The sequence below is a fragment of the Bombus vancouverensis genome, chromosome 2 (assembly GCF_051014615.1).
Source record: "Bombus vancouverensis nearcticus chromosome 2, iyBomVanc1_principal, whole genome shotgun sequence".
NCBI classification, from domain to species: Eukaryota; Metazoa; Arthropoda; class Insecta; order Hymenoptera; family Apidae; genus Bombus; species Bombus vancouverensis.
Window position 1 is genome coordinate 10892933 of NC_134912.1, and position 11062 is coordinate 10903994.

Consider the following 11062-nt stretch of genomic DNA (forward strand, 5'->3'; position numbering starts at 1 on the left):
TTAGACTCGATTCATATTAAAATTGAATAGTATGTGAAATTTATATATTTCTTCACTTAGGTATCAATAATTTGACTATACGTATATGATTATAACACGAATAAAGATTTTGATTATTTATTTAATAAAAAGCAGGAAGCATAATTATATATTTAAAGGTATTTTGAAGGGTAGTAATCTTTACGTGGATCTTAAGTAGAGCAAAAATATATAAAGCATATCACACGTAATTGATTTTTTCCGCGATTACATATTATTCATAAAAACATGAATATTTTTATAAAAAAAAACATTTGAGAACTTTTATATTATATGAAGTGAATATTAAGAAAATATTTTTAATTTACTTAAAGTACTTTTAGATAAATAATGTAACTATTAGTTGTACTTCTTATCATAAACATATTACAGTTGGTTTCAAATATTATTGTTTTTAAAAACTGCAAAGTGCATGTCGAATATTTATAATTATAACATACATAAATATGTCATAGGTTAATTATAAATGATTTATTTATAAATGTAGCCCTGTAGTATATTTATAAAAAATGGTTGAAAAAGTTTCATTAAGAAGATCTATTGCAAAACTGGATTGTCCAGCTATTGTAGCTTTTGGCAATCCTTTGCTGGATGTTTATGTAACAATAAAAAATGATGATTTGTTGAAAAAGTTCAATCTTCCTACGGATGGAGAAATAGAACTTCCTGTTGAAAAAATGCAGGAGTTGCTGGCGGATTTACCACTAGAGTTAATAAGTATATTTGTTAATACATGTTATATGTTCACATTGTGTATATTTTATACAAGTATTTATCTTTTCCTGTGGTTTAAAAATCAAAATATGAAAGTAATTGATTTGTTTGTGTAAAAAATATACAGTGCAAACATTGTCACTTTAATATTTATTTACTAATTTTTTTAATTCAATCAATATTGTTTGTTTATTAGTATCATTACTATAAAAGAAAACAACACAATTACATTACTAACAATTTAAATGTCATTAATGATATATATGAAATAGATCACGACATAGATTCAGTGCTGGAGGATCAGCACAAAATTCAATGAGAGTTTTACAATGGCTTTGCGATGAAACTCATCAAAATCAATATACTATATATTGTGGAGGACTTGGAAATGATTCAGGGGGGAAAATGTTGGAGATCTTAGTTAGATCAGCAGGTGTGGATGTCAGGTTTGTAGATGCTTTAAATTTTCTGTCTCAGTTTATTCTGTTTATGATACGTTTTTAAATGTACATATTTTTACAGATATGCAATACATCCAACTTTACCTACAGGACATTGTATAGCATTGACAAGTGAATCAACTCGTAGTCTTGTTGCTAATATAGGAGCTGCTGGTGTATATACTCTAGATGACCTTAAGAAAACCAATTTATCATTGGATACAATAAAAATAATTTATATTGAAGGATTTTTCCTAACACACAGTTTTCCTTTAGTAAAAGATCTTGTTAAACAAGCAGAAGAGAGAGACATAATTATTGCTTTCAACTTAAATGGAACATATATATTTAATGTACGTAAATATTCTAAATTTTAACTAGTAGTTTTAATCAATGAAACGACAAAATTATTACATCTAGGGTAATAGTATTAGAAATTAATAATAATATTAAATCAACTTTTGTAGGATCATCACATAGCAATTTGTGAAATGGTAGGGTATGCAAATATTGTATTTGGTAACGCAAGAGAAATGGAAGCTTTGGCTCAATCATTAAATGTTACATATGAAGATGTAACAGATATACCATTTTTACTGAATAGTTTAAAGAGAATTACAGTTAATATTTGTAATACAGTCAATGAAGATTGGTTGCGTCATGGGGGAGTATTTGTTATGACTCAAGGTGGCTCAGCTCCAGCAATTACTGTTTGGGGAAGAAGTCAATCTGTTCAAGTATGTTACAAAGAGAGAAACAATTTCCTAAGTTACAAAACTGAATGAAAATTCGTTTATATTTTATTCAGGTACAACCAATTAAACCAAAGGCTCCTGTTGTAGACACTACAGGTGCTGGTGATGCTTTGGCAGCTGGTTTTCTAGCCGGCGTTTTAGCTCGATGGAAACCAAAATATTGCTTAGAATATGGTTGCAAAGTAGCATCATTTATGGTAACCAAACTTGGTATTACACTACCAGATAATGTACCACCAGATTTATTAGAATAACAATGTTAATTACGAACGAAACGGTTTATCATTAAACAATACTTATCTATCTCATGTGAAATTCTACAAGTAACGTTTACTCAGACTTTTATTAGAAAAAGAATTGTTGTGATAATAGAAATATAAAGCTTCATATTTATGTTTACATCTAAACTACATTGTAGCTTTATCTACAACTGTTATACGATTGTTGTAGAAACAAAGTTTTAGTTTATTTAATATGTTATATCATTGTTAGATTTATAAAATTTAAAAATAATCATTGTTTTTATTGTGAAAAAAGTCATATCGTATATCTATCATATAGATTGGTGCCAAGGGATTTACTTATATTGTTAATTGTATTTTAAAAATGGTAGAATACAATATCTTTAACAAATTTCTATTAACATTAATAAAAAGAACAATATATATAACTTTGTTCAGATATATAAATGTTTGTCATATTGCATTGTACAAAATCTTATAGTTTAAATTTTTAAACAAAGAGAGTTTAGCTGATAAAGTTTATTATACACTGGGGAAGATGCTATATCTATAAAAACTGATGTACAAAAGTATTGTACAAATTTATTTTTACAAATAAAATTATTTTGAAAAATATCTCTTCATTTTTAATCATAAGACATTTTTTAATCCAGTTAAAGTAATTTTTTTCTATATAATTTTAAGGTTAAATACAAACATATTCGATTGGTATTTATTTCTATATTGTTTCAATATCTTATTGAAAAAAGAGTGAGAAATTATTAAAAAAATAAATACAAAATTTAGTATTGTTTAAAATATTATTTTATTTTATTCAATATTTTATTTTAATCAATAAACTATTAATTCCAGAATATATAAAAAGTTAATTTTAATGAACGTACTGTCAGTCAAAAAATATAACAAGGGAGAAAGTTAATGAATTTCTAATCATGTTTGCGCTTTAATTTAAGTATAATAAAATGTTATAAAATATTTTTTCATAAAAGCAGGTGTATTTAAATTCACAAATACTCAAATACAAAATGGCGGAATAGAAGTGTGCTCTTAGTGCAAGTAAAACGAAGCGAGGAAAATAATTTATTTTTCTATGTGTAATAGATTTGACTGAAATTAAGAATTTTGAAAATGTCTATGGTAAGGATTTAAATAATCTTCATACATATGAAGTTTCATAGTAAATTCCGTTAATGTATTTCTATCATTAAAGTAATTTATACGATTTCGATTAAAAACACCGTTTATTGTATTTCCTAACCTAACTTTCATGTTAAAGTAGTAAAAATAATAATATTTTAAACATGCAATCATTAATTTCGATATGATGAGAAAAAAAGGGAAATTAAATCATGAATGCAGCTTATAATATATATCTATATGTGTTTATATGCATATATACAACGAAAGTGCACAATTTTTCATATTCATAATTAAGATTTTATATGTCTTTTATACTTTATTGGTATCAGTTTATTTAAATAACGTAGTAAATTAACTTTTTTAGCGACCTGATGATCATAGGAGAAAATGGAACAGAGAAGAGTACGAAAGAATAGCACTTCAGCGTCTTCAGGATGAGATTGCTGAAGAAGAGTTGGGAATTCCAAAACAACCTGCAGTAAAAAGAGAGTTGCTCAAACAAAGGGATTATAAAGTTGATCTTGAATCTAAATTAGGAAAAAGTGTTGTTATTAATAAAAATACACCATCATCACAAACTGGAGGGTAAAAATACATTTTAAAAAGTCTCTTTTATATGAAATATAAGATACAAAAATTGTAATTCTTGTAAACGTATTATACTTACAGGTACTACTGCAATGTTTGCGATTGTGTTGTCAAGGATTCTATTAATTTCTTGGATCATATCAATGGCACAAAACGTAATCAACTATATACATTATTTTTTATTTTATTACATTATTATGTTATTTTGTATACTTCGATATTAATTGCTTAAATAATTATCTTTCAGATCAACGTAATTTGGGTATGTCAATGAAAATAGAACGATCTACATTAGAGCAGGTTAAAGCACGCTTTGCAACGAACAAAAAGAAATTAGAAGAAAAAAAGAAGGATTATGATTTAGAACAGAGAGTAAAAGAATTAAAGGAAGAGGTTTGTTTTATCCCTTGTATTCCTTTTGTGCAAGTATACTTTATTTATTACCTAATTTTTCATAATCAAATATTTTTTATTGTCCACAGGAAGAGAAGATAAAAGAGTACAGAAAGGAGAAGAGGAAAGACAAGAAAAGAAAAATTGAAGAAATCAATGAAGATAATGGTGGACCTTCAGATGAAATGGCAGCGATAATGGGTTTTTCAGGTTTTGGTTCTAAAAAAAAGTGACAATGAGATACTATCGGATTATTTGATGAAAAATTGCCTTCTGAAGATGTATCTTAAGAAAAGACTATGATGTTATTAATTTCTTAAGAAATGTTTCATTTGAGAATTAACATTGAACACTACAAGATCATGGATAAAAAAGACTGATCTTATTATAAAGATTTATCTTTGATATCAATATTTAAGTTTCAATATAATGTAATTTATTTCCTTTTTCTTGCATGACCAGTGTTTAAATGAATAGATAATTTTTATCTATATCTGATATAATGAACAGCAATTCATTTTCTAACACAATGAAAGTATGTTGATTTAGCATATAAAACAGTAAAATCACTATGGAAATTATGTGAAATAGCTTTAGCCTTATGAGTCACTTGTCGTTAATGTACTCTAGATTTACTGCAATACTAAAGTTAAGCTTTATGAAGTGTATTTACAGTTTTCCTGGACCAGCAATGTAATGAACATTATTTAAACAATATTGTAATTTGTCAATAAAAGTACAAGATTTTATAAACATGGAATTATTGTCGTTTATAAAACTGCATTTACATTATTGTACACGTGAAGTCTACGATAAATAGCAAGTTTCAAATTTTTGATAAAACGAAAGTGGATGCCTCTGAAGTATTCGCTGCTGTATCGTAATCATTTCTACAACTTTCTTTCTTGCACTTCCAATCTCTCGTTCCTTATCTTACCTTCGAAAAAGAGGAAGATAATATCCATTCGCAGCTTACCTTCACGCGCACACATGCATATTCGACGCACACTTAGGTATATTCTCACTCTTTTTGTTCTGAAGTTGCAAGAGAGAAGGTATCCAGGAGAATTGAAAGCAAGTAAGTATGTAGGCTCCTCCTACCTAGAACTAAACTCTGGGACCGTTTTACTTGGTTCATCTTAGCATCGTAGTCCAGTGTAGTCAACACTTGTGATCACGGAGCGTTCACGAGTGCCGCCATTTATCCGAAGGTCGATCATTCGTAGTCAAGAGATTGGAAGCCGTAGTCTCGGAGGTCGTTCCTCCGCGAGATAGTTTGCACGTGATTTCTGATTGACTATAGTCAGTGCACGTGCGTTAGTGGCACGCATCAATTTGACGTTTCGATACTTTGCTTCTTTTGCTCTTTACAATCCATAACGTGCAAATAAACAGTAAAAATTTATACTTCATCATATACTCAAGTAGTCGATACTTTACTATTTTCGTTCTTCAAAACTCATAACGCGTAGATAAATAATAAAAATTTATGTCTTTAGTCATATATTCAAGTAGTTGAAGAATTAAGTGTAATGCTGCAAAATATAAATTAACCTAACAAATTTGAAAATTTTCAAGAGCAACGTAAATCAAGAGTAACTTTCGAGTTCTAAACAATGAATTGAGCAGCGAGAATTTCAAGAAAAATATGATGTTTCGTGATGGTTGTCGAAATGACAGAAGTCAAGCAATTCTGACAGAAGATTCGTTGTGATATAACGCGGATGAACAACGATTAATTTGAATGTCTTCATGATAGATTTTACAAACGTGAGTGCTGGTGAACTATTATTCCGTTCTATGAAAAATTCGAGAAATTTCACTTAACGATGCCACGAACTCTCCATCCCATCCAGGAATGTAACTCCGGAAAGTCAAGTGAGTTTATATATTTAGTTTATACATTCATACATTGCGGACAATAAAATATTTTATTATATATTATTATTATATATTATATATTATTATATTGCCACAATTTTGTAGAACATAGATATTAGCTACATACAGTGAGCCACGAAACTATTCGTACGCAAATTAAATACACATGTTTCTACATTACAAAATTATTATCTTATTATTTCATTAATTTTTTTAAATTCCCGACTGTACGTATAATTCTGTGAATCGTTGTATGGTTTGAAAACTAGATTAACTTCACTACATTAATAAATTTAATATGATAATAATAGAATATGGCACATAAAAAGATAATTTATTTGACGGAAATGTTTGAAAAAATGTAATTCAAATTATTCTTAACGATTATTCGTAATCGTTTTTAATGAATGAAAAATTATTTTCTTCGGAGTGTATTTTAACGGATCATATGAAGAATCTCTTTTTACGTATTACAGATGTTCGATGTTTCTTGTTCTGAAACGACGTGCACTTTCCCTTTTCTTTTCCACGGAAGTGAAAATAATCGGTCTAGAATGAATTTTTCCCGTTATATGCCGTTTGCTTGCTTCTCTCCGACTTTTATTTTCAGAATTTCTGTTCACTCGTGCGCGATCGATCGCCACAATCGAACCAATGTACCGAAACGATCGATATATCACGATGAATTTCTCGTTTGTCTTAACTTTTAACCTAAAATTGATAAAAAAATAGAGTAATGAATAGAAGTATTGGCGCAGACTAACTTATCTCATAAAATTCTGTGTGAATTGATAAAAAATCATGATTCTCTATTCAATCCTCTGCAAAATATGAGAAGTAGGGGTTGAAAATAGATATAATATCGATTTTGGTTTATAAAACATTCTGGATAATTGTTAGAAGGAACTGAAATTTTTGTCCGCGTCTATATTGAGGTAATAGAAATTTTAATAAGATGTATTTTATGCATTCGTAATAACATTCACCAATCTCCTATTATAATGTTTTATTATAATATTATAATATTCTTTATATATATAATATTCTTATATTAAGACTAATATTTTTAATATTATTATGATTGTATTAGCAATATGTATTATAATGTTAACGTCACTAACGATATACAACGCCAGTGATTTCAATGCCTGATAAGAATACTGTGTCGTCATGCTGAACGCGTTCGTTATGTACCTCTATATACCAGTATTTTATATGAGTGGCACTTTGAGATTAATTTAGATTTATTTTAAGTAACGAAATAAGTTAATGTCAAATTGACGTGGTTAGTTAAATGAATCTCAGACAATTATTGCTTGGAATAAAAGTAATATTGTGTTCACGAATGTAATATCTAGCTGTGTCTTGTGATCAGGCTTGATCGAGAAAGTAAACGTCGAAAGTCGCCGACAGAAGGTGTTTAACGTACGACGTTAGTTTTAATGTAACGATAGCCATGTTCTATAGAACTTTCTGAAAGTCTTTCAATGTCCAGTTTTTAAGAGTGGTACCCATAATGACGTCTCTCGAAATTCATACAACACTGTCCTCAATCATAACGGGTTTCTTCTTTGCGGGCCGAACTAAACTAGAAACGTGTTCGTTTTTTGTCGCGTAATATGATTTGGCACGTGGTAATTTCGATCGATTTTTAATCACTGACCTATCCTTCTTACATGCTGTTGTATTCATTCTTCTTCTTATCCTTGCTTATTTTTTTGTTCGAACTTTACTCTTGTTGGTTTTCATTTGTATAAACTTTTTGTCAATTTCCAGAGTTTATATAATAAAAAATAATCAATTTCTGAAGTTCATATAAGAACATAGCCACTTTTCCAATTCTGCATCAAAGTGTGGATAGGTGCTACAAGAAATCCTTTTATTTTACCAAAATTTGATTAAGAAAGAAAAGTGAAGAAGAGAGAAACTTTGAACGTCGAGCATCCAGTCTAAAAAAGTTTCTGTTATCAAATAGAAAACGAGAATAACAATTACCAAGTTTAGCAGAGCGAATCTAGGTTTACCGTCACGCTGTTGTTTCAACGTGGACACACGACGCGATTAAATAATAATTTTAATTGAGTTACACGCGTTTAATTGTGGAGGACTTTTAAATATCAATACTTTGCGCACAAAGTATTTGTTAAATTACGATATAATCGACATGATAATGATCACTCTCGTGATCGAATAAATGAAAAATATTGTTTCGAACATGAAATCATTATTACTTACTTGTATAGAGATACTTGTATAGAACTAGAAGCATAGGTCGTGTTGAATGAAGAAGTTGTTTAGTTTCTGAAATAACAGTACCATGACGTTATAATATACAACCAATAACTGTATTGCGAGTTTTAAGAATCGCACGTCTCCCAGTGCGACATTGGAATGCAGTTCTTTGAACTATTCAGTCCTTATAAGTTCTTTGTAATGACAACGCGTCGATACATTTTTTGTTACTGTGCTTTCTTACCAATGATTATGATAGCATATGTTCGATCATTTATTTATCCACTATTTGTTTCGTTTTAATAAATTGTAGTTTAAACACGTAACGATATTTGTTAGTGCATTGTGATATATTAGATATAATATAAATGTGTTATCAAGCCTGACATAATTTGTCAAGCATTTTCATCATCGTTATTCAAAAAGTACTATATCATCCTCAAAAAATTCGCAGTTACGTTAATTTATTTATTCATTTAACGTTAATAATTACATTCAAATAAATTTAGTCTATTTTATTGTATCATCTTGCAGTGCTATCATCTTTGTAATAAATGCATTATAATTTATTGGTCACCTTGTGTAGCGTCTTGTCACGATGATACGCGAGTTTCTACAATGGCCGACGTTTATCAATTTTTCTAGCGGTATATTATCTACTGTCCAGCTATTTACGAACGAGCATGCTCGCCTAAAGCAAAACGCGGAAGAATTTGCCGTTGGAACATCGGTATAGCTAGCTAGTGATTATCGGGCAGAATGCTCCGACCTCTAACACCTGTTAGAGGCTCGTCTCTCTCTCTCTAAGTTAGTTTTGCCCGTGGATAAAGGGTCTCGAAGTTTCAGTCACGTCTCTTCTAAACTTATGGTTCACACGTGAAAAATCCGTGTTTCCACTTTACCATAATCGGTACCGAGGGTTAACGGTCTTTCTTCTGTCTGCAATTTTCCGATGATAACAGTTGCTTCTCCATAGGAAAACGACACACTGTATATGTCACCGTAATTGCAGATATTTTAATACTGGAAACATAATCGCACTTACTAATTGTTAGGTTTGATTGTAATTAGGATGGTAATATATTATTTGATATCCACTTGTGAGAATCGCGTTGAATGAAATGCCTATGTGGCTGTTGGTGTGTAAAAGTAGAATACATAGAAAGAAAAAACAAATGATGAGGTGATAGATTTGTAAGAATATACAGGGTGCTCTGGAAAGAAGATTGAATAATTTGGAAAGATATGGCAGTTGAAAATTGTAATGTTGTAATTCGTAACTTTGAGAATTTGATCACGTATTTCAACTCTTAAAAGTATCATTTCTTTAGTTTTATGATCAATTAAGTTATAATTTTATTGTCTGCCACGAAGTAAAATACAACATACGTGTTATAGATAGAAATTTGCAGCAAATTAACTTTTATAACTTTTTACTTACTATCTACTCAGTAAAGATATAGATTTTATCCCAAATCAGTTCTGATGATCTGGTGATATGTATTTATAACAAATTTGCGAATCTCTGATCTACATTAAGATTGAGAATCACTCTTCGTATCATCATATCATCTCAAATTTCCATTATTCTTCTCTTTTATTACATCTAACGAACGAATAAAATAGATATCTTGAACGTCATCGTTGCTGAACATTTTATTAAAGTAACGATTATTCTCGCGGATATAAGCAGCGATTTTATCCAGATAATGGCCCGTAACCACGACGAGCTTGATTAATGAGATGTTACGTCAACGAAACACGTTTTCTGGAAAATCACCTAACCCAGATGATGGAAAAGGTAAAAGCTATCGCTCCCATGAAGGATGTGAAACCTTTTTCGTCATTCTGGTCACGAACAAGAGCCAGATCCATACGATCGACCTCCAGCCACCTCCACGACCACGGGACATTGTTTCTGGTAAAACTAAAGCCAAGAAACGACATTTACCTTTTGTGTTTGATCGGGTGCACTCGTCGAAGACGGAGCTTTCAAAAATGCTTAGAAATACGAGAAAAATATAAAAGTGTCTGTTAGTGTCTCCAGCGCCTGGATTTCATCGATAGAATCGTTTAAGGAGTTGGCAAGAAATTGCTAAAGAAGAACCTGGAATTCGCTTCATCGAAGAAACATATGTTTTACAATTACGGGTCTCTTTAATTGGTGATTTAAATTTTAGTGCAACGATCAGAGTTATCAAAATTTTGAAAGATTGTATTTTCAGTAGTCCACGAAGGTATTCGAACACTTATAAAAACCTTTTATGAATATGTTATATGTATTATACGAAACATTTTGAAATTTCACTAACACTGTAATGAGATTCGATTATTATAACTATATTGGAAACAGATCTGAAATTGTACATAGGAATTACAAGACATTTAGTGTAAGCATATATGTATTTCTTAGAGATCAGGAAAGGATTTAAACAATGAGTTATTGGTACTAAATTTTACCAATATCGGTAAAGTATCTCATTACAATAATATATACAATTTATATATAAAAGATTTCTGTAAGTGTTCGAATATTATTGTAAGCTACTGTGTATTGATCTAAAAATTGCAATTACTCGTAGATCAATCATTCAAGCTTTAAATCAGAAGCACTTTGTATGTCAATAAGTTCATGCCA

At 29.8% G+C, this 11062-nt stretch overlaps 2 protein-coding genes across 2 annotated transcripts; both read left to right on the top strand.

Annotated features, from left to right (window-relative positions):
* The first annotated feature begins 64 nt into the window (after nucleotides 1-64).
* On the top strand, nucleotides 65-2805 carry LOC117163245 (uncharacterized). Its single transcript, XM_033345354.2, has 6 exons — nucleotides 65-158; nucleotides 527-748; nucleotides 1026-1199; nucleotides 1276-1546; nucleotides 1661-1930; nucleotides 2002-2805. Exons 2-6 carry the CDS (start codon nucleotides 549-551, stop codon nucleotides 2200-2202), a joined length of 1116 nt encoding a protein of 371 aa, XP_033201245.2. The 5' UTR covers nucleotides 65-158; nucleotides 527-548; the 3' UTR covers nucleotides 2203-2805.
* Nucleotides 2806-3158: 353 nt separating this feature from the next.
* LOC117163349 (zinc finger matrin-type protein 2) lies at nucleotides 3159-5071 on the top strand. The gene is made up of 5 exons (XM_033345551.2): nucleotides 3159-3327; nucleotides 3695-3915; nucleotides 4000-4073; nucleotides 4166-4311; nucleotides 4401-5071. Exons 1-5 carry the CDS (start codon nucleotides 3319-3321, stop codon nucleotides 4542-4544), a joined length of 594 nt encoding a protein of 197 aa, XP_033201442.1. The 5' UTR covers nucleotides 3159-3318; the 3' UTR covers nucleotides 4545-5071.
* The last annotated feature ends 5991 nt before the right edge of the window (nucleotides 5072-11062 follow it).